This window comes from Aspergillus udagawae, assembly GCF_001078395.1.
Source record: "Aspergillus udagawae IFM 46973 DNA, scaffold_9, whole genome shotgun sequence".
Taxonomy (NCBI): Eukaryota; Fungi; Ascomycota; class Eurotiomycetes; order Eurotiales; family Aspergillaceae; genus Aspergillus; species Aspergillus udagawae.
The window spans coordinates 1,716,906-1,741,038 of NW_025091272.1; the positions used below are offsets into that span (position 1 = coordinate 1,716,906).

Sequence of the window (24,133 nt, forward strand, 5' to 3'; positions counted from 1 at the left end):
CAGCACTCAACTCAATGATTATCAAAGTCAATTCTCTGAAACTTAGCACCGACTGCAACATCTTTTCAATCCTGGCGGTGGAGGTCTTTGTCTACTTCAATTGTCACGGGATAAAGGTGATCTGGCGAATACCATGCAAGCGTTTCCTCCTCGATCTTCTCGGCTTGGTCGAAAACAAGAAGGCCCGGATTTGAGAACTGTTGCACTGGTGAAGCGGCGCGCCGTCAAAGTAAACGCCTAATTAGTAGCCATGACGGGTGGAACAACATTGCTAGTAGAATGAGCCTCGGCGCCTTGACAAGTGATACAAAACAAATAGAGATAGTTGTTAGAGAGGAGGCATATCAGTAAGCTGATGTAATCACCCACGTGAGCAAGGGCTGCAAGGCAATTAATTCCTTTTGATATAGATTACTGGTTGCCTGATTGGGCATATTATTTCTACCTTCCTGATTTTTAGATAGATTATAGTCTTTTGATAGTTAAGAATAAGTTAATTACCCCTATCTAGATGCCTGCATTACACAATATAAAGTCTAGTTAGTTACCTAATAGATCAGAAAGAATCATACCTTTTAAACTTTTTCGTTAGCAGGCAAATTACTAAATTTACTAGTGATTCTAAAATCTCATATACTTCTGAGCTTTCCAACACTACGTCATATGTAAATCAATAATATAGATCTATTTGGAATTGTCAACTGATGTAAGAAATTAGACCATACATCTGCATTTGCACCTTGTCTGGGTCTCTGGTAGCCTGCCGACCGTGTTCATCGGTAGGAGCTAACACAATGTCGCATAGTGCGATTTGACACGCCGTTTGATTTAAACATCTTCAAGGCAGATTAGATGCTCATCCGATAGACCGAGGGAATATTCAATTACCAGGAAACCTTTTCGAGACAAAAACGAGCACGGCATGTTTGGCGCCCTTGGCGTAAACGCTCTGGATGATCCCAGAGCATCCCGTTCCTAGCCAGTTGTAGATGCAGTTTTGTCAGTCTGACATGCATTGACTTGCTTTTTGGGTACGAAGTGTTGGGTTACGCAGCCTATGCATCGGTTGGTTTGAAGGCAGCGTGGATGGTGTTTGCATTCTGTTAGGTGAGCTTTGGTATGTGGCGGGGTTGAGGTTGCATTTTAATTAGGTAACAGATGGTCAGATTGAAAATAATAGGAAGAACTCAGAAGGCCTTTGACGGGAAGGAGTATTTAGAATGCAGAAGACTAGAAAATGGTCTTACCATTTATATACCAGCAAATATTCTTCCAAATTCAATCTCATACGGTATCTGTCTATGAACAAATGGAGCATAATTTAAATACAATATTCCATCGAGGCTATAATACCCGCGGCCCCGAGCTAAACTATATATAGTTCAATGCTCACCCTCCACCATTGGTATATTCCGGTCTCACTCGTTTCAACCCTTGTAGTACCACAGCCTTAGGTCGCACAAAATCCTAGATGTGCTATAGGCCAGATTCATAGTAATATTTCTATACGAAGGTGGACAAGACTCCAGATCCTGTCTACTTAAAGCTTACTACTCCTGCCCGCATACTGTAACCCAGAGTGGGTAGACGGAAATGTCACACCGTCAGCACTTGCAGCACGTTCCAAAGAAAACTGATTATTGTCAGGATTGTCTCAGTTCCATGTGTCATGGTATGAATTCAAGCCTTCCACATAAATATCTTGCAGGTGGGGTGAAGTTCACGTTGTTTGCGTCAAGTGCTCGGCTCTGCGCGGTCGATCTTGCAATAGCTGGAGAGATTAGCTTTTCAACGTCGCTCTGGTAGATTCGTCTGCCTGGTACTTCAGATTATGATGGCAGAGTCACCACCAGGAGTAGATCCAACCAAAACTCCCCTTGGCCCTGCACCTGCCTGGCAGAAGTCGAACTTCATCAATCCCGGCAACCCTGCCAATGTATACTACATCGTCGCGGGCACCGGTACTGCGTTGATGACTGTCCTTGTTCTTGTGAGGCTGTATATCCGGTTCTTAGTTACTCATACGCCATGGTGGGATGACTGTAAGGCTCTCTCTACTGGAATATGGGATGATTTGCTGATATGTTATAGTGACTGCTGTGCTTGCGCTGGTATGGATGAGAATACAATAAATCCTTCCGCAGTCTGAAGCTCACAAGTATACGACCCAGCTCTCTCAATCCGCATACACAGGCGTGATTATCAAAGGTTATTCAACCTCTCTACCACTAATCGCAACGTCAATCCTAACATGTATATCTACAGAGGGATCCCTCGGTCTCGGCCGACATGCTTGGGACGTCACAGTGGCCAGGTTCGCTGAATTCGATAGAGTGAGTCAATCAGACTGGCTCAAAGAGCTACTGTCCATCAAGCTGACGGGTCATAGTATGCCAGACTCCTCACCGCGCCAGCAATCTACTTCACGAAGCTGACCCTGCTCCTGCTATACCTCCGCCTCTTCTTGCTGAATCGCCTCGTGAAGATCGGTATCTGGGGAGGTATCGTGTTCTGCACGGTCTACTACACCGCTATGCTTTTCCTCAACATCTTCTTAAAAGATATGCACGCGCTCTTGATGTTGGCGTACAGCGTGGGTGTTATCGGTGTTGTCAGTGACGTGTACATCATCACACTTCCGTTGCTGGCTATTGCACAGCTGCATCTGAGCAGGACAAAGAAGTGGCACGTTGCTGCTGTATTCCTTACGGGACTTTTGTGAGATCCATCCTCGTCTCATGATGGATTGGCTAAGCTAATTGTCGCATAGAAGTGTGGCGATGAGTTTTTTGGCCTGCGTATACCGCTTCCAAATCAACATCACGGACATCACTTACTCCCTCCGGGAGCTCTACATCATCAAGTATGTATCCGTTCCGCCCTTTAACTCTCTACCTATCCTAACCCTGCCCTCCAAAACCAGCACAGTGGAAGTCGACACCGGCATAATATGCACCTGCCTCCCCCTCCTCGGCACACTCTTCAAAGAAAACACCAAGGAATCCTGGTGGCTGACCCGCTTCCGTTCCATCCGCAACCGTCTATTTTCCTCACGAGCAGCCTCGCAGGGCTCAGGAGGATCCCGAAGTGAAGCTGGTTCCTCGCGCTTGCGATTTCCACACAGCGTGAATCAGAAACATCAGGATCATAGTTTTGATAATATCAACCTTATTCTGCAGACCTCAGCCGCGGATGTGGTGCCGGAGACTAATAGTGTACCGCTGCCGTCTAGTTCACCGAATGCGATTGGGCAGAAGTGGGGAGATTCTTGCTGTTAGGTAGGTTAGGAGTAAGGTGTAGTTATCTAGTTAGTTGGTGGAGGATTGTGGCTGTGGTAACGGTGGTTGTGGTGTCTTTATCCTGTCCTTATATCTGTCTTTGGCGATGGTGTACCTATGGATGTATATTTACTGGGTGGCAAAAGGTGATTGTTTGGTCTCTGGCTAGGTTAGAGTCTGATGTGGTTTACTTCATTTGGGCTAAAGAGTAGGTATGGTATGATCCTCAGTCTGACGTTGTCTAGAATCTACATTAATAGTCAATACTGCCAGACTCACAGGTTTTACCATTTAGTGCTTAGGTGCTATATCACCCAAAACCCATTCATTATTTCCTAGAGTTTAATATTCAGCATGGTGCAGGTTACTGTCTTTTGCCCTTCCTATTCAAATAGCTGTAACAAAGCAAGGGAGAATATTAAATTCACCATCACAGCCTGTGTTTTTTAGATGGGCGAATCAGGATCACTGGGTGCCTTCTAACCTTGACAACCCACAGGATCCGTTCATGAAGCAGGTTTGTGACCCTATTCAACGAGTCTTGCCTCTCCTGGAATTGGCTGCCGCTGAGGCGATCAAGCGCTCATTCTTCGACCTTGGCTTAGATCATGATCCGATGGACACATCAGATTAGGCATAGATACTCTGTAAAGCTCACCTTGATCAAAGGCTCCAGGTAGTCCATGTTCTTTAGTTCGTGCTATGGTCATGATTAATGTTCCCTTACTATAGAGTAAGAATCACCCGCAAATGGAGTCATAATAAGTATAATAATACCTCTTCATATTCAGCACCAGGCACCTAGAGCAACATAGGATGCAATTGCAAGAGAGATCAAAAGCACAGGACCACAGATAGTAGATTAAAGCCGTAATATTAATGATTACTAATTGCCAAGTAGCGTAACCCGGATGTTTTCCTACTAATACCATTGCCACTAGTTACGAAAACTCTCCCCCTAATCCTAACTTCCTAAGTACCCTTTTTCCTCTCTATTACAACCTGCTATTTTATTACATTCAAAGCCTAGTGCTGTAGCATGGCCCAATCAAGAGACTCCAAAGATGAAAATACTTCTGAAAACCAGTTCTTTTACCACTCCTCTTGGCCGGCACGGTGGTCGCACCCTGAATTCACTGATTGCAACACAGAGCGTCATAAGCGCTGGAGTCAGCAGCCCTGGTATAGAAATCACGATCGCTCTGCTGTGCGGCTAGTTGAATTGGCTGATGATGAACGCTGGCCCTGGGGCTTCTTCATCTACCGCACGGTGTACACCCCCGAGTCTGATCAGGTCTGGTCTGCCTGTTTGGAGAAAATTGACCGCTATGTCCACTGGCAAATTGACCATGTTGATGGTGACGAATATGCAGGGGCTGAGGACCATGGCTTTCCTGAGAGGCTTGTCCATGAGGGATACAAAAATGTTATCCTTGAGGATAAAGAACGCTGGGATGGTGCATCAATTGAGCAGATTCGCGAGGATTTCAAGAACCGTGTTGGCGCTAGGATACTGGAGGTTGTGCCTCGGTACACAGTGTGTCTGGCCATTGATCAGCATTGCTTAGATTCAATTGTGAATGCTTTTGAGCCAGTGGAGAGGATGCAAGGGGGTGGGCCAAGGATGGGATTTATTACTATGGTTGATCCTACATTTGTACCAGGGGACTGTGAGGGTTATTATGGGTTTATGCGAGTTGAGATCAACACGCTTTGGTGGCTGACGGTACAGTTAAACTCGTCGTTTTCGATGAGAGACATCTGTCCAACGGTGCAACCAGGCAAGATACCAGTTTACAATGCCGACTACGGTTATGCCGATGATGATCCGTCATGGACTGGGCCTAGGCCGGTAACGCCCATGACTTACCGTGAGTATGTTAATGCCCAAAGGGCACTGTGTGAGCATTTAGGGATGCAGCAATGAACGGTAGTTACCATGAGACCTACTCTCTATGCCATGGGATGTAAAGAGATTAAAAGAACAGAAAGAAAGGGCATAATCAGAAACCAGAAGGACTACGCATTTCGAGCCAAGAATATCCGCAGTAAACCTCAAATCAACTCTGCCGTGTCAAAAAGCAAGCTTCTGGGCGAACTTGCGGCATATCCCAGAAATTAAGATAGCTAATCATGCTGCTAAAGAAGGTGCTACCCTGGATACTCCTCCCATAGTTTAAGCATTCTTATACATTATTAAAGAGACAAGTGAAAGCTAGTGCTATATCCACTATGCAAACTAACTAGACGTCTACTGCTCCATAGTCTTACTAAGATCTTGGGATTAACTATCTCCTCCCTAAGACACCTAGATAAGCTTCATCTCCCCGCCATCTACTTGGGCTTATCCTTGCAGCCTGCACAGGACATGGAGATTTTGCAGCCTACCATGAATACTTCAATTATATAGACGCCTATCTCATCTGCCGCTGCAGTGTAAGGAAAACACCCATACGTTTCTTCTGCTACCGAATTGCCAAAAGATGGGCTCCTCGCCCTGCTGGGCCTCACTCTAAGGTCATACCTTTTCTACTAGGGACCAAAAGGGGTGCAATCAGACTTGCTTCCTGGCTCACAGAGACTTGCTGCTTCAAGTATATCTGCCCCCGCCACCCCCATCTTAGCACACGCTAAGCTGGCCCCCCATTCTCCTTTGTAACTTTAACTTTTCCTTTGTTTTTATATTCCTTCAAACCAAAAAAGGTGTAGAGGTGGTACGACTGATCATGGCGTCTAGGTGGACCAATGCAGCTGGCATCAACACACATCCTGCACCCGCAGGGGCCCCCTTTTTTGGTCACAGCAGCTATGTAAATGCTCCAAAGAGCCTCTTTCTTGTTTTAAAGAATCTGTATATAGAACTATAGATTTCGAAGCCCAGGACTTACTATCTGGCGGCCTTTGTCCCAATAGGGAATGTTGGGAAGCATGGCTGTCACGACCAACGGCCGTTAATACACACACACACTCTCTCTTTCTCACTTACCAGCCGGCCAGATCAAGCCAATTGGTACACTGTCCAATTCTAAAAAAGGTAGTAAATAAGGGAATGAACAATAGCCGCAATACACACCAGACATAAGCTCATCTTCCCATGTAACTCAAGGCACCACAATACTCTTCCAACTCCTATCATCTGCCACGCCTTCTGTGTCTGTAGCGGTAGATCAGCAGTTGGGAATATCTCTCTGACACGTGCCCCTCGCTGCCTGGAGGAGGAAGGAATAATAGTTTCGCAAGCTTGAGGAAGGAAACTCGCCTCGACTGATATCAAGGCGATATAAGAGGGAAGGAGGAGCACAAGATGAAGAGCCAACATCAAGACAGATACCGAGATATCTGACAGGATGATGTTCGACTTTCTCGCAAAAGTCACATTCTCGTGGGGCGTACCGCTAAAATTCTCAACGATGGTAGGAATATGACTCATACAAGTTTCAGTGAAGGCACAGACCAAGGCCGGAATAATCAAGGATTTCCATCGTCTCCAGTCGCGCCGTCTGCTAACTAGGTTGATTTGGTCTCGAGGGAGGATCATACGAGCGGACCAGAAGAAATGGTTCTCTGCAAGCAGCACCGATGAGACGATAGAAGCAAACGGCTGCAGGGATCTATGTCGCAGGACCAGAGAGGATAGCAGTTTAGTTAAAGAGGAGTGAGCAACCCAATAAGAACATGCAGCGCTGAAGCCACTTAAAAGAAGACGGAGGCCACCCTTGCTGTAGAGGGAAGAAAGCGTCCGTATAAGCCGTCGGCAAGAGGGAATCCGCTTTTCGCCGCCCGTTTCATGGGAGTCAGTCCGGATCTCGGCGGTTTCGAGTATCAATATGGACATAACAACGTGACCGATCACATATCGGATCTTGCTGCCTTGAGTCACCGGAGAAACGAAAGGCGATTTTGAGAGAGGGACGAAACTCACTAGCAAGCTGAGGATAATACCCGCAATAACTGGGATTAAGCAGGTAAGGTTTTTTACTTGGGCAGGTTCCTCTTGTAACAGCCTATGAGCTCGCGCAAGGAGAGGGTCATCGCCGGAGGAATGGATAAATGTGTTTAACAATTCGCGGAAGAGCGACAACAGAAAATTTGGGCGTGGAGTGTATGCCATCATTCGGGCTTTGAGTGTGAACCTTGGTGACGGAAGAACTTAGGGGATAAGTGATGGCTGACAATGCAATATCTCTCTGTGCCCGTTGATAAAAGCAAAATAGGTATCCTAATGCCTACCCATGCATATATGATGTCTCAGGCAGAAGGGAATTTGGTGCCCTTCATTCCAACCAATCCCAAAAATAGCGCATTGTTGGTCACTTCGTTCAATCCTAAAACTAAGCTAACACTAAGCTAATGTAAGATAAGACTACGGGAGATTAGCATCCCGCAGGTTGGGGATCAATAGATATCTAATTTGATCAATACATGATATAGTTCAGGCCACATTGTTTCTGATCCTTGGTCCCTAAGAGGGTTACATCCGACTGCGCCGCTGGAAACTGGCATCACTAATCACTTTCCCCCCCTACCCGGGATTCCCAGTCCTTATTTCTGGTTTAACTCGATTTGTATGTTGTCAAGGATTTAGTATTATATTCCGTATGATAGACTGTCCCCATCACTCCGATACATACATACTGGGTCGCTCTAGTCCGCCCCCATGGCCCAATGGGTACTTGTGTCGTACGCAAATCATCTGGGCTCCAAGCGATTTGTTCCTTTCTTTTGCTTCGGAGATTGGGCATCTAGTCATACGATAGGTACAGCGCTTCTTGGGGACCGAACGAAGGAGGCTTCGTTTAAATAGAGCGAAACAGTCCTGCGATGTATGCTGGAGATTAATGGGTGCGGCTAATCTGAGGAACTGTGATCATGTCCTCTGTGGAGGGGACGTGGCGAATGTGGACGAGTTATGGTGCTGGAAAGTCATTTGGAAAGGGCGGGAAGAGCTTTGGCTTATGTTCCTAAATGTCTCTTGTATGTACTAGGGGGTGTGTGTTGAATCGCATCGAGTTCATGGCTTGCACATAAGAGATGCACGGAGTTGCCATCCTACGCGGACTGCTGCCCATCCTCGAAAGATCTCGAGCTTGCGGGAAAGCCGATCTCGCTTCGAGTTGCGCGGTCATTGATTTAAAGAAGTAGCAATCTAAATTGACCCTTTTCCCTTGTTAATTATGGTAGTCCACCTTCGCCATAGATTGTATCCCTGGATTCTTGGTAAAGGGTCGGCGGAAGCTGCCCTGATCTGGCAGTATAGGTTCCGTTAATCATGTTCTCAGCTGCCCATACAGCGATAATTCCTATCCTTTACTTTGGGATTGTGGTTCCTGCATATGCAATTTTTATCCGAGTTGCTGCGCGGACGCTCCCATGGCAAGACAATTCTAAGGCACAGGAAAATATACCTTGGGTATCAAGAGCGCCTGGCAAAGCTTCACTTGGTCAGCTTGTATTGGTTTCTTTCAAATTCTTGCAAAGGTTCTACTATTAGAGATACTTTTCTCTCTTTCTTTGTTTATGCTGGTCTTCATTTTGTTTGACCCCTTCCTTCACAATGATGTTGCAGTATTTCCTGTCAAATATGCTGGCTAGTCTCGAAAATTGAGCGGTCTGGTAGAGCTTAGAGAGAACCAGTTGGCAGAGCAGTTCAATTCCGTATTTGTCTCCCAATATGTAGAGCTACGCATGTCTAAGAAAGACAATGTTGTCGCTGAGCAACCGTACTTCCCACCTCTCTTTCAAAGGACGCGAGAGAGCAAGAAAAATCACATCTCTCTGGCACTCTTTCTCCTCCAGATCTTCACTGGCATGGGACCGGACTTGATGACCATGCTCTCAAGGCTTGTCGGTTTCCACTCCGGACTAGGAAGTGCAAAGTGGTATCTACGGACGACAGTCGCAACAATCATAGTCAGCTCCATGTATGCCATGTTCCTTCCAACGCAAGCTCTTGCGCCCAAGCTGAAGGGCATGAATCCCTTCTGCAGCTTGGCCGCGTCCGCACCCAGCCACCGCTCCGGGAGGAACTCGAGCGGGCGCTCAAAGAACTCGGGATCCCGATGAATCGTCCAGTGAGGTGCACTGACAGTTGTGTTGCCGGCAACCCATACACCATCGATGGTCATGCCCTGCGGCGGCGTAACGCGCGGCAGCGCGACGCCCAGGCTCGGGCGAAGACGCAACGTCTCATCGATAACAGCGCGGAGGTAGGGCAAGAACTTGACCTTGTCGTAAGCGGGGACGATCTCGTCGTCGTCGTCGAAAGCGGTTTCGAGCTCCTGGTACAGGGTCTGCATGCAGTGGGGATGGCGGATGAGAAAGTGGAAGATATTCTGCAGCGCGCATGTAGTGGTTTCGCTGCCGGCGTTCACGAGCAGGGCGCATTCTTGGATCAGCTCACCCATTTCCATGGCAGTGGGCACGCCGTCGCGAGTGAAGTTCAGGGCCTCGAAGAAGTCGGTGCGTTTCTTGCCGTCGGCCTCGGCGGCCATCCTTTGTCGGATCAGGTGGATGGTAAAATCTGTGAAGACCTCGCCGGCGTGGAATCCAGGATGCCACCCGAACACCTTCCGATTGATCTTGAAATACGCCGGGTCGGCGTACCCAAGGGTCGAGAAGATAAGCAGGTTGTGATATGTTCCTGCTTCCGGGTGCGCTTGGTATTTATCGCCACGGATGGTTTCGCATGTGGCCAAGTCATCTCCGGCGGCGACAAAGCCAGGTTTGATTCCAAAAGCAAAATCCGCCGCTAGGTCAAGCGTAAGAAGATTAAACCAACGCCTAGCGTCTGTGAGCTCATGCTGCTCAAACACATTCTGGCCATGGCGTGGAGGATCAGTGCACAGTTGATCCCACTGGTGGACAAGTTCAGCAATATCCGTGTTCACGTTATGCTCCTTTTCCTCGACCGACTTTTGGGCAAAGGCATTCGCAAAAATCTTCCGTTTTTTGGCATGCTCGACTTTGTCAATGGAATCAAACAGTTGCCGGTGGACACCTGCCAGTGAATCATAGAATTTGTCCTTGAAACTTGCCGTTCCGTGGCCATAGATGTCTTTGGCGGCCTGCAGCGACGAGAACGACAGCGAGTTTGGTCCAATGCGCACAATCTTGCCGTACTTCTGATGCAGAGCGGTGATTGCGTCAGTCCTCGCTCCCGAGTAGTGCTTAAACATCATCCATAGATTGGTCACTGCGGCTAAAAAGGGCCCGGGATAGCGCCTCAGCTGCTTTTCATCTCGAAAGTACAAGTAGATTGGCGATAGAAGACCAGCGAAGCACAACCCAGCGAATACCAGCTGAATGAACACTATGGTTGGAGTACTTAGCATTTTCGCTGTCGGATGGTAATTCTCGATATGGTATGTCTCTGAACAACAGACAAAAAACAGCTGACAACATGGGATGACACCACCAATGTATAACCCTGTGACGCTTTAACTACTATGCCAGCACATTACGAGGTCAGCTGCTCTGCCATGATCCTCGGCTATATGGTAGTCTCGAGATGACCAAGACGTTGAGATTCATGGTTTTACCGGGGTCCAGCCTCGTCACGGTATGAGTTGTGCCATTTTCGGTTTCTCACTTGTCGAGGACTTGAGGTTAGACTGTTAGATCGCTGGGTACGCGCACGCAGATACCGGCACCCCACGTTTGCGGGGTATCCGGTCGGTTGTGCAGGCCAATGTCATCGTGTCGATCAGATAAGGAGAATAGTTTATTCGAGTCTGGAAATTATCGTTGATTTCGCTTGATTGCTATGGGTGAGAATCATCGGTAGCCGGTCACGTGTTCGCTTCGAGGCCATATACCGATGAAAGATAGACAGATTGACAATGAAAGAGATGCTGAGACACTCTAGTATAGTTTCTGTGGTATGTCTGTATGATGCATGTCCGAGATATACAGCATCCAGCTACTACATATACAATGGTCTTGTCCTAAGAACAGACATGCACAACAACCATCAGGTGTATAGAAAGCGACGCGATGGAGCCCAGCAATTCAAGCGGCATCCTATCTTTGCCGACACTACCGGGAAACGGGAGAATGAGCTCACCTAAGCTCCTCTGTATCCCCGATTTAATAACGGTCTCCTTATTTCTCCTCACATGGGCTTGGTTCACCGACGGCTGGGGTCTCTGGGCTCCGAAACCTGATCCTCTGCTTTTCGTTCCGGTTCGAGATTGGAGCTCATACAAGAAGGCGCCGACGAAAAGCAGAAATATCGCAGAAGCTTTGAAGGTGAGAAGTCGGATTATCACTGTTTGGACTGGCATGGTTCCCCATTGCTCACGAATCGGCAGGACCTGGATTTAGTTGTCTTCTGGGGCTCGCAGAGCGGTCGCGCCGAACGTCTGGCGGCCAGCTTTGCGCGCGACTGCACTGGACGCTTCGGCTTGCGCGTAGCGGCCGCTGACCTGGATGACTACGACCCTCAGCACCTTACCGAACTGTCATCGACCAAACTAGTCGTGTTCATTGTCTCAACGTTTGGCGAAGGCGATCCCACGGACAATGCTGTCAAGTTCTTCTCCCTTCTCAAGGGTTTGCGTGACGCGGGAAAACCAGAGCTGCTGAAGAACCTGCGATACACAGCCTTTGGACTGGGGAATAGGAATTACAAGCACTATAACAAGATGGTTGATGTTGTAGATCAGACGTTAAAGGCGCTCGGAGCGAAAAATGTCGTGACTGTCGGGAAGGCGGACGAAGCAGAGGGACCGACGGCTACCGATGAACATTTTCTGGAATGGAGTAGCAGTGCTACTGAGACGATTAGACTGCTGTTTGGGGTAGAGGAACAGGAAGTGAGCTATGCGCCCGAATTCAGCATTATACGGATCGATGCGACTGCAGACAAGGATAACACTGCGAATGCGAGTCCCATCAACCCTCGCAGCGCTGCTCTTGCAGCGTCGCTGACGATTGCAAGAGACCTAACCAAAAGTCCGGACCGACAATGCTTGCACGTCGAGTTTGATCTGTCGAGCAGGAGGTCCATGAAATACCAGGCCGGTGATCATCTTCTGGTGTGGCCCCAAAACTCCGTTGACGAGGTGGAGCGTCTCTGTCGCTTGCTTGGGTTGAGTGAAGAGGAACGAAATGAGACGGTCGACATCAGGCCCAGAATCCAAGGCAAATCACCTGGGTTCCCGTCTCCAACGACGCGAAAAGCGATCCTGCACCACCACTTGGATATATCCGGTCCAGTGTCCCGAGACGCACTGCGACTGTTGGTAGAATTTGCGCCAACGCGGACCGCGCAAGAGTTTCTTTCCTCGCTAGCGAAGGACGCTATAAAGTTTCGCACACTAGTGTCTTCCTCCTTTCTCTCACTTGGCAAGGTTATGCAACTCGCATGCGACGACAGGACCTGGGACAAGCTTCCCTTTAGCTTCCTCCTCGATTGTCTAGGCAAGCTCAAACCTCGTTACTACTCTATCGCCACGTCGCCGACCGTCTCACCGCTTCAGCCGGCCATTACCTTGGCCATTACTAGGAAGACGTCGGATCCCGATGCCCAATTCTCTCGCTTCTACGGTGTGGCATCCAATTACCTTCTTGCTGTGTCTCGGAACCTTGGCCAACAACCGATTACCGACGGACCGAACTATGGGGTCAATGGCAACAAAGTCCTTGTCCAGATCGTACGGTCAACGTTCAAACTTCCGCGCAACCCTCTACGGCCCATCATCATGATTGCCGCGGGTACCGGCATTGCTCCCTTCAGAGCTTTCGTCCAAGAACGGGCATCAATAACAGCCCGCGGCCTTGCTGTTGGGCCAGCGCTGCTGCTTTTTGGCTGCAGATCTCCCACAGAGGACTTCCTCTACTCTGAAGAATGGGCAGGCTATGCGAGGCGGCTGCCCGGCTTTGAGTTCATCAATGCCTTCTCCAGACACGACGAGAGGAAGGTTTACGTGCAGGATAAGCTCATGGAGGAGAAGGAAAAGGTCGCCGCACTATTGGAGCAGGATGCCGTTTTGTATGTCTGCGGGAGTGCAGATATGGCGAGGGGGGTCAGGCGCGCCTTGATACGACTTTTTGTTGAGATGAAAGGTTGGCCTGAAGAGCAGGCCGAAAGGCATGTCATGGGAGAGATGAAGAAAAAGAAGCAGTTACTGGAAGATATTTGGTCAGGTTAAAGAGGATGGGTGCATGATATACCAATGATTAGATAACTTTCAGCAAGTATTCAAGCAGATATAATACTGTGCTCTATGTGTGTGTGTATGTGTGTATCTCTTTCTTTTGAATATACACCTATTACACAAGTGTATTGATATAAATGAATTATATCCCTCCCACGGAGCTTTGGCTCCATCTCTTATGACTTTCATAGTAACTATTTCCATGCTATGAGCCTAATTTATATAAAAATGGAAGCTTAGATATAGATCGAATGGATTATAAGAGCTATGAAAAAAATATCACACTGATTGGGATTACTCGTCCACCCAGTCAACATCCCAGTCCACCTTCAGCGCATTCACAATCCATCTAGTAAACGGTCAGCGCCTTCCAGTAGTTAAAACCACGGCCGAAAGGAAGCTAAGGGAACTCACGTTGTAGGCCAGCCTTCGTCCCTCTCTACAGTTCTCAGAAGTCGAACCAACAGTCGCCTTTCTTCATCGACATCGATAAACGAGGAAACTTGATCGATCCGAGAGTCGTCAGATCAGTCTCAATAGATCCGAGGGACCAACTGGACTTACAGGAAAAAATAGCATGACACATGGTGAAAATAACCGCAACGTTGGTTGGGTCTGTGAGACAAATTCCGCAAAGCGACCTGGCATGCAAAAGGACCTTTCCCTGCGCCTCCATGAGTAAGGATACGAAACATGCCACTTGCGGGTACGGACCTCAAGTTGCTGTCTTGCCCTAAGAAAGCCGAATTCTCCAATGGTAATCTTCCGTGTCTGCGGATGGTGAACATCGAGCAGGATTCGCGCGGCCAAGGACTGCGCCGCAGCCATTGCTACCGTTCGATTGTGGTTAGCGAAAATAGGTTCTTCTTCTGGAGATTCACCCACGTAGAACACACCGTGCCATTCGCTTCCGAAGCATATCTCGGGGAACCATCTCCCTTGTTCCGGTTCCCGATCATTACACGCTACCGGTAGAAAACTCTTCGGTTTATCGGCCTCCCACATGTCTAACGTCTGCACCAATCCATTCCATGCCTCTTCCTCCTCAGTCGGCGTCATCTCAAGCGACCTCGTTCCAAAGCAGAAATCAGCAACCTGGCCCAGAATCCATGTTATCCAGTGGCACCATTCTGACTCCTCCTCTACCGTCGGCAACACGCCAGTAGCCGGGGATGACAATCTGACTTCGATGTTGGAGCCGGAGATGTCGAACTTCAGCGATTGCCGGTAGACACAGGCGGGGTAGACGGATTGTCGAAAACAACACCAAAATGCCGCCCATTTCAGCCCGGAGCCTGAACCGGCCCAGGGATTGCGGATCGTGGAGGTGACCATCGCTGATACGCCTTTGAGATGGTGCTCGTAATCCCGGCCGCTGTCGGACACTGCACCAGAAACATGACATCAGACAACACGCCAATGAGCAGTACGAAAACAGCGGTAAGGTGTCCAGGCTGACTCACCATCCAGATGCTCGTACAGTCTTAGCAGGACCAAGGCTGCGAATAGGGTATCATCAGTCGCAGCGTTGGGATCCCCCAGCGCGGGTATCAGCAACCCGATGCACTGCTTGTGATAATCCTCCGCAATAGCGGAATCCCAGCTTCCCAAGCAGCAAAGATGCCGCGCTGCCAAAGCCGAGACCGCCTTCAGAAGGATTGGAGAGCGACGTGCAAGATGTGGCACCGTGATAGTGAAGTGTCGGTCGGCGTCAGAGAACCGCACCTAGATTCAAGCAAACGTGAGTCGATTATCAGTCAATGTAGAAACGGGGTATTACGCACCCATTTTGCCAGACGGCGCACATAGTGCTGGAGCAAAGTTTCCTCTTCCTTGGATACAGTGAACGGGGGTATGGAGCCTTGTGTAGTGGGCGAAGCAGCTTTAATGTCGCTATGGTCGAGATGAAGTTGGATTCCCTGCAGGGTCTGAACATCGAAGAGGGCCGACGCAGCTAGGTCGGCCTCTCCGGGCGGAGCGGTCCCTTCAGCGAGCGATGTGGGTACGGTGACACTTGGAACAACTGTTGATGGAGTAGTTGTTATACCTGTTACTCCCGAATCAGGTGAGCTGCTGATGCTCTGCGCAGGAGGAGGAGCCACTATGGGAGATGGATCAACATTGTCCCGCACGTCGTTCAGGGTTGGTAACTGCGCCGGGCCACTAGTACCAGGCGAGGCTCTTTGAGATGCCTTCTCGTAAATCGAGGTCCGTCTTGGACGCGCGGGTTGGGCCGCGGAATTGTTAGGCCGGAGGCAGTTTCGGCCACCAATCCGACATCTCCAGCAAACGGGTTTTTCTTCATCGCCTAAAAGGAAAAAAGGGATCGCAGGTCAGCGTGATAGTTGCAGCACCGGCAGGCTCTGGAGACACTGACATTTCAGATGACGTTGGCGACAGGTATAACTGATATGAGGCTAACGGTCAGCGTGACGGTACAAGCCAGGAAGATTGAGACAATGTCGCACCATCCGGTTCTCGACCTTCTTTGAGTGGTCTCCATCCATTTCTCTTTCTCCAAGTGTTCGGCTAGGGGTACTTGCTACTAAATCGAACGAGGCGATGGTCTGACAGTGACGGACAAGTCTTGATGCAACAGCAAACTGCGGGGCTGATGTGATGCGGGGAAAGCTACGAGTAGATCCAGTAGCCCATATCCCGGTATCCCGGTACCGGTACTGCCGACCTTGACCGCCTCACCTAACTAGCGCGTTGGCTGGAATGCCTGATCCAGGACCTTCAGCCTCTTGCTACGCCAACGATTCAACACATTTGCCTAATTTTGGGAGATGTGTATAGCCTCAACGCTATCGGTTCGAACAGATTCGCCTTACGTGCCTATTAGATAGATATCTTTCTTCACTACCGCGCTATCTGCAGGAATAAGCTGGATGCCCCTCATTTAGCCCCTGAGGTATGATTCTGGTAGTATGAATATTCGTTCGTTAGATACTAGATTAAAAAGAACCAGACCTTCTTTAGTTTATCATTTGTATGTACTGTACTAGAGACTATAGTTACTAGGGCTGTTGACGATTAGACAATTAGACGATTAGACGATTAGACAATTAGACGATTAGACGATTAGACAATTAGACGATTAGACGATTAGACAATTAGACAATTAGACAATTAGACGATTAGACGATTAGACGATTAAACGATTAGACGATTAGACAAATTAAACGATTAGACGATTAGACGATTAGACGATTGGACGATTGGACGATTAGCCGATTTGACGTAACACTAGGAAGAATAAGAAAGTAAATTTTGCAGTTAATCCATGGAAATGAGTCAGTGTAGTGTATGGCATCAATCCTTGATAAACACGGCTCTCAATTTGCCTCACAAAGACAATCGTATGTTGTCTGCCGACCTTGGAGGACCTTCAGTGAGGGGGTGGTGGGGGAAGGCAGGAGCACGTCGGGATGTCACCGCTGTCAGTCATTCTCGAGGGCAACTGAGCTGCGTGCCGAGGAAAATAGGGCGCGACAATCAAAGGCCGAGCTGCGAGTCAAACAGGCAGCGACAAGGGTCAGAAGCATGAGTTTTAGGGTTCAGAATGGGCACCCGCCCGACCCCCCTTCCCGCGAGCTACTCCAGAGAAGCGGTTTGAGATTCTGTGTCGCCTGCAACAATGTGGCCATAGATGCAGCAAGCGAGAACCGTACTTTCGGATCAAATAGGAAACTTTAAAAGCTAATCGATTAGTATTGGATGGTTTGACGAGATAGACCGAGGCTTGCTTCTCGTCTCGATATTCCTTCTTCGGCACACGGGCCTGCAAGCGCTCTTACCCTATGGCCCTATGGGGTGCTCAAGCTGTGGGGGCGAATGTCAGAGATGGTGGGAACCGTGGGATGAGCAAGCTTTCCCCAGATTTCCTGCTTCCCCGCACTCAAGTTACTCCCTTTACCCGTATTCCACCTTGGTTAAAAAGTCCCACATCTGAAAATCTCCCGATTAGAAGTACTATTGGATGATTTTTCGTGCTGATCCAGGGTGGTCAGCTAATACAAGCCATGTCAGAAGTGGGCCCAGAATAATGTCTGCTGCACAGCCCATCCTTGCGGGGAATACCGAATAACCTTATTCCCGCTCAGTGAGCATACCCCGGCTCCACATCATGTCGAGACGAGCTCGGGTCCGAGCATCTTGCGGCAGCTAACCGGGTCTGGCCCTGTGCAATAGTCTATCTATCCGTCGGGTAGAAACGTCAAGCTGACACTCGCCTCCACAGCTTGAGCACCCCACAGGGTAATAAGCTCCCGAGTAGCTTACGTGGGGGGCCGGGTGGATATTGCACCTACAGCTTTCGAAGCGAGTTGGACCCAAGCTTCATGGGGAATGGACTGATCGCAAATGTTGCAGCTGGATGATATGCGGATGATGCGGTGCAGGTATTGAAATTGATATATAAGGGCTCTTCGGTGTCCCTCAGTCCTACGCTCCTTCGACCAAGTACTGTGTTTTGTAAACCTGCGACGACTACAATCGCTCAAAATGATTCACACTTTTGGAGGTTTGACAGGCGATAGGCTTAACACTGCCATCGCCGTTTTTGCAGGATGCTCGTTTTTCCTTTTCGGCTATGACATGGGTTACATGGGTTCGGTGCTTACGCAGAGGGTAAGTTAGCTGTTCTCGACCTCCTTCGCGACTGCGAGTTCTCACTTGTTTGATCTCATAGTCATTTATTAAAACCATGCCGTCGACTGCCACAAATCCTAACATCCAAGGTATCTCTGTTGCTATCTTCGAAATCGGTTGCCTTCTTGGTGCTCTCTCTCTTCTCGAAATCGGTGATCGTCTTGGTAGACGAAGGACGGTCTTGCTCGGCCAGGCACTTATTCTCATTGGTGGACTTCTCCAGGCTGCTGCTTTCGGGTTGCCTCAGTTCCTAGTCGGTCGTGTGGTAGCCGGTGTCGGTTTGGGCCTTGAAGTTGCTACTGTGCCTCCTTGGCAAAGTGAGTGTGCCAAGCCGAAGTCCAGAGGTTACTTCGTGATGATGGAAGGTGCGCTGTGCTCCTTCGGTGTGATGGCATCTTTCTGGGTGGGATATGCGTAAGTCAAACAAACCTCCCTTTAGGAGCCATAGCTCACTTTATATCCGAAAGTTTTTTGAAAGGGGTCGGTGATGAGTCCCAAGTATCGTGGCGCATGATCGTTGGCATCCAATGTATCATTGCCGCCGTTGTTTTTGCTGGCGTCTTCTTCCTTCCAGAGTCTCCAAGGTGGCTTTTGAAGCATGGATACAAGGAAGATGCGTACTACGTCCTTAGCGCTTTGCTTGACCGTCCAACGAATTCCGAGGAAGTCGAAGAAGCCGCGCAACTCATATTGACATCCATCGAAGCTCAAAAAGGAGATCAGCCGTTCCGGTACAAGGAACTCTTTACCTTCGACAAGAACCAAAACTTCAGACGTATGATGCTCGGTATATTCGTGCAAGGCGCTCAACAAATCTCTGGCATCAACGTCTGCAATACTTATGTCATCGTCATCCTCACCAAACAGCTCGGGTTATCTGCCGATAGAGCTCAGCTCTTAGCTGGGGCCAATGGCACGCAATACTTCCTGTTCACCTTCCTCGCCATCGTCTTCATCGAGAGGGTCGGCCGTCGTAAAATGTTGATGTTCGCTGCTTCTGGCCAGGGGGCCTGTTTCTTCATGCTTCCCTTCCTCCTCCGGAGTCCCAGTAAAGCTGCCCAGGCAGTCGCCATCGCATGCATTTTCCTGTTCAACACCTTCTTCGGCCTCGCCTGGGTTGGAATTCCATTCCTGTACAATGCGGAAGTCACACCACTCCGTATTCGTGCACCAGCAAATGCTATTGGAACTGCTTCGAATTGGATCTTCTGTTTCATCACGTATGTTCCGCGTGCCCTTACCCTAAAGTCTTCTGCTAACTTGGCGCATATCAGGCTCATGATCGCCCCCGTTGGTTTCAAGAACATCCACTACTGGCTCTATATGGTCTTTGCGATCATTAACCTGTCCTTCGTCCCAATCACGTACTTCTTCGTGGCGGAGACGGCTGGTCGCTCCCTGGAGGATATGGACGTGATCTTTGCCAAGGCGCACCACGAGAAGCGCAGCCCAGTCGCGGTTGCAAGAGAGTTCAAAAACGTCCATGCAGATGTCCACCAAGCTCGTGTCGTATTAGGTTTAGATGATACCGGAACCAGCACGCCAACATCCTCTAACGAGATGTCGGAGGGTAAGGGCAGCGCGACCGTTTTAACTGCTGAGCACCGCGAGGTTGTCTAGGGTCCACTATGGTCTGGCAGGAGGCTGGACAGTGTTTAATGTAGAGTCCGAACGCTTGGAAACGTTGGGAGTATGAAGATGGCACGGGAGAAGTTTGAATGTTTGGGGAGTTTGAGAGTTTGAAGACACGATTTGGGATGATTAAATTGTCGTTATGGGTATAAGACGCTTAAGCAAACAGATTGATGGCAGAGAACATTCCAAGTAAATTGTGATTGTAGGCGCTGAGCTTAATGCAGCATATTGCAGCTGGGAAGTGTTTCCCCTTTCGCACCATGGCAAAGACACATCATGTTGTGTCCCCTGCTGCGTGGTTCCTGTTCCTGCTACCACTATCATCTCCCACTAGCTAGAGATGGTTGTCTTGACACCCTTTCTGGCTGAGTGGTGATGATATAACACATCACTGTCGCGCAGAACCGGTATGAGTTGAGTCTTAGGTCGCCTTTCCTAAACGTCGACATGGTGAAAGAAGGGCTCAAGGTGCGGAAAGCTTAATGAGAGCTGGTGCTGCACCTAGAATTCCACTCGTATGCAAAGCTGCCAGTGAAGCATCTAGACCCTAAACCCCCACGCTAACGTGCTTGCTCGGACGGTCAGACTCAGACCTGCCAGGCTAATTTCGGCGATCCCGTGTCGAATAGGCAAGAAGACTCGGAATGTCAAAACCTCTGCAGCAAAGGCAAGATGCGCTCATGCCCTGCGTAAGAAAATCAGGGCGGGGCTTAAACTCTCTATGCGGGGGAGAGATACACTATTTCTTACCCGAGTCTTTTTCTCGCCGGGCGCCAGGACTCCGGGTTTAAGGACGGCCAAACAACGGTCCACATACCTCAATGTTGCTTGAGTATTTGGTTCAGATGATGATTTAAGGCTCCTTTCCGCGTTGGAATGTAGTCAAGAGGCCACAGCTTTCTCAACGTACCTTAACACATTTCAAAGGTTCATAAACCATTTATTTATCATGCCTTCCCCAACTGAAGAAGTCCGCGCCGTATGGACTTCCGACCAAGGGTCGATGGCTCAACAGACGGCCGTCACCAGGTGGCCCAAGATTGTTGAAGGAACCGTTGACGATGTTGACGAGACCGCAGCCTCTTCCGACAAGGACAAGCGGGCCCAGTGGGCTACCCTGCGGATTGCGCTGCAGGAGATCATGCATGAGATCGAACGGAATGAGCCTTTGAAGTCGGTCTAGTCCCGAACGGCTGTCAATGAGCGTACGCTAACTGCCAATAGACCTTTACGAGAAGATGGAGCGCCTGGCATTGGTGATTTTAACAAGCAGCTCAACGCGATTGGAAAGTGCAGTTGGTTGGATTGCCCGTGGCTATTCGCAGAGTGTTATCTGTACAGGTACGTACTACCATTATTCGGAGCTTCAAAGCCACAGGCTGATTGAAGCAGGCGCATCCAGACCATCTTCAACACATCCAAAAAATGGCAGGGCTATGACGTATTCAAGCGTCAAAAAGACTCAACTTTTGTCAAGTCACGAGTCGCCGTGGAAGAGCTCGCCAGCCGGTACATGCAAGTCGTAGCAGAGTCGGATCTTGCGAGCCACGGCAGCGAGGAGGCGCGGCGGTTGCTGTTCATCGAAATGACCGAAATTGCACTGTGGGGCAACGCAACTGATTTGTCGCTGCTGAGCCATTTAAGCATGGAAGATATGCAGGATCTCCAGGGACAGGACGCCATCCAGAAGAGCCAGAAGAATATCGTGGATAATGATACTGATGCCGTCTGGACCTACCTCCAGTGTACTCCATCGCCGGTAGATCGTCATGTGGACATGGTGTTGGACAATGCTGGGTTCGAGCTCTTCACGGACTTGATCTACGCGGCTTATCTCTTGGATTGTCGGATTGCAACTTCGATGCAATTACATATAAAACAGTTCCCCTGGTTCGTTAGTGATGTCGTTCCGACTGACGTGGATTCACTTTTTGAGCATCTTGAATCAGCCAACTGCTTCCCTGACCGCGAGTACCTCGATCGACTGGTTCCGCGACTACGCAAGTTCTTTGAGTCTGGTGCCATTAGCATATCGAGTGACCCATTCTGGACGACCCCCTACTCCTTCCATGAGATGCCGATCCGAGCACCGGCTCTTTTTGATCACCTTCAGTCCAGCTACCTCGTCATATTCAAGGGCGATCTGAACTATCGTAAACTAACCAAGGATGGGCTGTGGCCCTACACTACGTCCTTCCGGGAGGCGCTTGGTCCCTTGGGGAAGAGCAGGATGAAGATCCTCGCTCTTCGAACGAACAAGTCCGACACCTGCGTTGGTGTAGAGAGTCAAGGCAAGGTGGACGCCTTGAATGCCGAAGCTCCAGGCGATGCCTGGGTCCGAAATGGGAGATACGCTGTGATAGCTTTTCATGATGGTCACTGTTAATATTCACCCCCATTTCGGATATAGGTTACTTTCATGGATATCGAATACATTGCACTATCTCATGCCTACCAGCCTGTATGTAATCCAAGAAATTTGACAATCACTGCGTATCATGAGAGAGTTGATAAAGCATTCTAGGAGTAGTACAGTTAGAATGACACAAATACAATAACCCCATTCCGCTGCTGCGCCCTTCCTCCCGCAGGCTTTGCCTACATCCGCTCTCCTACATCACTCTGCATGAATGTGCTTCGCTGACCCTTCTTCCAACATCTGGACCGGCTCTGCATCCTTCTCATTAACAATGCCGCCCGCCATTCTAGTTTCCTCAAGCATCTTCAACCCCCTCGCAACGCTCTCCTCATGCTCCCTCGCCATTCTCTCATAATCCTTTTCATTACGCCAGACGAACCATGAGTTGGAGCGAAACAGCAGGTCAATGGACTCCAGCGATCTCCCGGCCGTCTCAGGGAAGAAGCAAAATATAACCGCAATCCAGACATAGTTTGTGACGCCAAAGATGTAGAAAGTCTTATATCCCAGTTTCTCCACCACAATCGGGAACCACAACACACCGCTGCCGATGCCGATTCCCCACCCGGCAACGAGGAACGCGTTGCCCTTTGCACGGAGAGCAGTGGGGAAGATCTCGGCAGCGTAGAGAAAACAGGGGATCATCCAGAAAACGCACAGGGTAAAGGTGAAGATAAGAATCATGGAGGACGCGGCGGCCCCATATGAAGATTGATGTTCGGGATGGTCGAGGGCGCCTTTGGAGAGCTACATGTAATCCGTCAGCCTAATATATTGCATGTTTTGAAAATGAAAGCCTTCTCACCCCAGCATAGATCCACATCCATGTGCCTAACAGTGCATTCCCTACCATCAAATTCATACGTCGTCCAAACCGATCACAGAAGAAGGCGGCGACAATGGTGCCCACCAGGCCCATTGCGCCATTAAGCCCCGACAACCAGCCCGTCTTGGCCGTACTAAACCCAGCCTGCTTGAAGACCGTCGGTGCATAGATGGTCGTGAGAGCGATGCCCGTGCCGACCTCGACAAGGATCTGGATCCCAAACGCCAGCAATGCACGACGGCCATAGTGCAGCCCGCCCTCTTTGTAATCCGTTGCGAGGCGCCAGTACGAGTCGAAATCCGCGAGTTCTTTATCCTCCTCCAGTGTCTTCTGGATTTCCACATATTCTCGCTTCACGTCGGGATGATCGGCATTCCCGTTCCCGCGCAAAACGGCAAGGATTTTCAACGCTTCGTCATTCCGCCCGACCTTCATCAGCCACCGCGGCGACTCAGGCATCACCCAGATGGCGGGGATCATGACGGCGGGCGCAACGACCTGCAAAGCGAGGGGCAAGCGCCACCGGAGTGTAGAGTCGCCACCATTGACAAACGACAGCCCATATCCGACCCAGTAAGCGCTGAAGATGCCGAGAAAGTTGCCGCACCAGAGCAGGGAGAAGTGCGACCCGCGGCGGCGAGCCGAGGTAATCTCAGAGGACCAGACGGGAATGACGCAGATGAAAAACCCGACGCCGAACCCGGCGATGACGCGGGAACAGCACATCCAGGCGATGTTTTCGGCTGCGGCCTGGTACGTGTCAGCGTGCGTCGCGCATATTCAGTGAAGTCTTGATCATCACCAACCATCAGCGATCCACCTAGAAGGACAAATAGCGCCCCTAATATGACCGCTTTGACACGGCCATACTGGTCGGCAACGTGGCCGCCCCAGAAACCGCCAATAGTGGCACCGAGGTAATAAATGGCGACGATGCCACCCTCTCTGGTTGGGTTATCGACAGTGCCATCGCCGGGGCCGAGGCCCATTTTGGCCTGGTATGTCGGGGCGCTGTTGACAAATCCCATGTTTCCCTGATTCCAGCCTTCGAAGAAAATGCCCCAGGCCACAATAAAGTTGACCATGAAGATGAGTTGAGCGCCGCTCATGCGCTCCCAGAACTTGCGCGTCATGTTGACTGGGGTGCGGATTGGGGAGAATGAGC

General features: G+C 49.6%; 8 protein-coding genes across 8 annotated transcripts; 5 read left to right on the forward strand and 3 right to left on the reverse strand.

The window, feature by feature from the left end:
• Positions 1-1,834: 1,834 nt before the first annotated feature.
• Aud_010846 (putative plasma membrane protein Pth11-like) lies at positions 1,835-3,912 on the forward strand (the record flags this gene model as incomplete). Its single annotated transcript, XM_043295677.1, has 7 exons — positions 1,835-2,042; positions 2,092-2,111; positions 2,172-2,208; positions 2,266-2,333; positions 2,390-2,718; positions 2,771-3,256; positions 3,729-3,912. The coding sequence occupies 7 exons, from the start codon at positions 1,835-1,837 to the stop codon at positions 3,910-3,912; spliced, it is 1,332 nt and encodes a 443-aa protein (XP_043151612.1).
• Positions 3,913-4,317: 405 nt separating this feature from the next.
• Aud_010847 (uncharacterized protein) lies at positions 4,318-5,205 on the forward strand (the record flags this gene model as incomplete). The annotated part of the gene is made up of 1 exon (XM_043295678.1): positions 4,318-5,205. One exon carries the CDS (start codon positions 4,318-4,320, stop codon positions 5,203-5,205), a length of 888 nt encoding a protein of 295 aa, XP_043151613.1.
• Positions 5,206-9,043: 3,838 nt separating this feature from the next.
• Aud_010848 (cytochrome P450) lies at positions 9,044-10,609 on the reverse strand (the record flags this gene model as incomplete). The annotated part of the gene is made up of 1 exon (XM_043295679.1): positions 9,044-10,609. One exon carries the CDS (start codon positions 10,607-10,609, stop codon positions 9,044-9,046), a length of 1,566 nt encoding a protein of 521 aa, XP_043151614.1.
• A 661-nt stretch (positions 10,610-11,270) lies between these two features.
• On the forward strand, positions 11,271-13,429 carry Aud_010849 (NADPH cytochrome P450 oxidoreductase family protein; the record flags this gene model as incomplete). The annotated part of the gene is made up of 2 exons (XM_043295680.1): positions 11,271-11,525; positions 11,588-13,429. The coding sequence occupies 2 exons, from the start codon at positions 11,271-11,273 to the stop codon at positions 13,427-13,429; spliced, it is 2,097 nt and encodes a 698-aa protein (XP_043151615.1).
• Positions 13,430-13,729: 300 nt separating this feature from the next.
• On the reverse strand, positions 13,730-15,814 carry Aud_010850 (uncharacterized protein; the record flags this gene model as incomplete). Its single annotated transcript, XM_043295681.1, has 5 exons — positions 13,730-13,784; positions 14,094-14,820; positions 14,899-15,160; positions 15,220-15,743; positions 15,790-15,814. 5 exons carry the CDS (start codon positions 15,812-15,814, stop codon positions 13,730-13,732), a joined length of 1,593 nt encoding a protein of 530 aa, XP_043151616.1.
• Positions 15,815-18,143: 2,329 nt separating this feature from the next.
• Positions 18,144-19,708, forward strand: Aud_010851 (sugar porter family MFS transporter; the record flags this gene model as incomplete). Its single annotated transcript, XM_043295682.1, has 3 exons — positions 18,144-18,502; positions 18,556-19,308; positions 19,363-19,708. The coding sequence occupies 3 exons, from the start codon at positions 18,144-18,146 to the stop codon at positions 19,706-19,708; spliced, it is 1,458 nt and encodes a 485-aa protein (XP_043151617.1).
• Positions 19,709-20,672: 964 nt separating this feature from the next.
• Aud_010852 (damage-control phosphatase ARMT1 family protein) lies at positions 20,673-22,109 on the forward strand (the record flags this gene model as incomplete). The annotated part of the gene is made up of 3 exons (XM_043295683.1): positions 20,673-20,896; positions 20,948-21,064; positions 21,116-22,109. 3 exons carry the CDS (start codon positions 20,673-20,675, stop codon positions 22,107-22,109), a joined length of 1,335 nt encoding a protein of 444 aa, XP_043151618.1.
• Positions 22,110-22,340: 231 nt separating this feature from the next.
• Aud_010853 (uncharacterized protein) lies at positions 22,341-24,101 on the reverse strand (the record flags this gene model as incomplete). The annotated part of the gene is made up of 3 exons (XM_043295684.1): positions 22,341-22,889; positions 22,948-23,718; positions 23,775-24,101. The coding sequence occupies 3 exons, from the start codon at positions 24,099-24,101 to the stop codon at positions 22,341-22,343; spliced, it is 1,647 nt and encodes a 548-aa protein (XP_043151619.1).
• Positions 24,102-24,133: the final 32 nt, after the last annotated feature.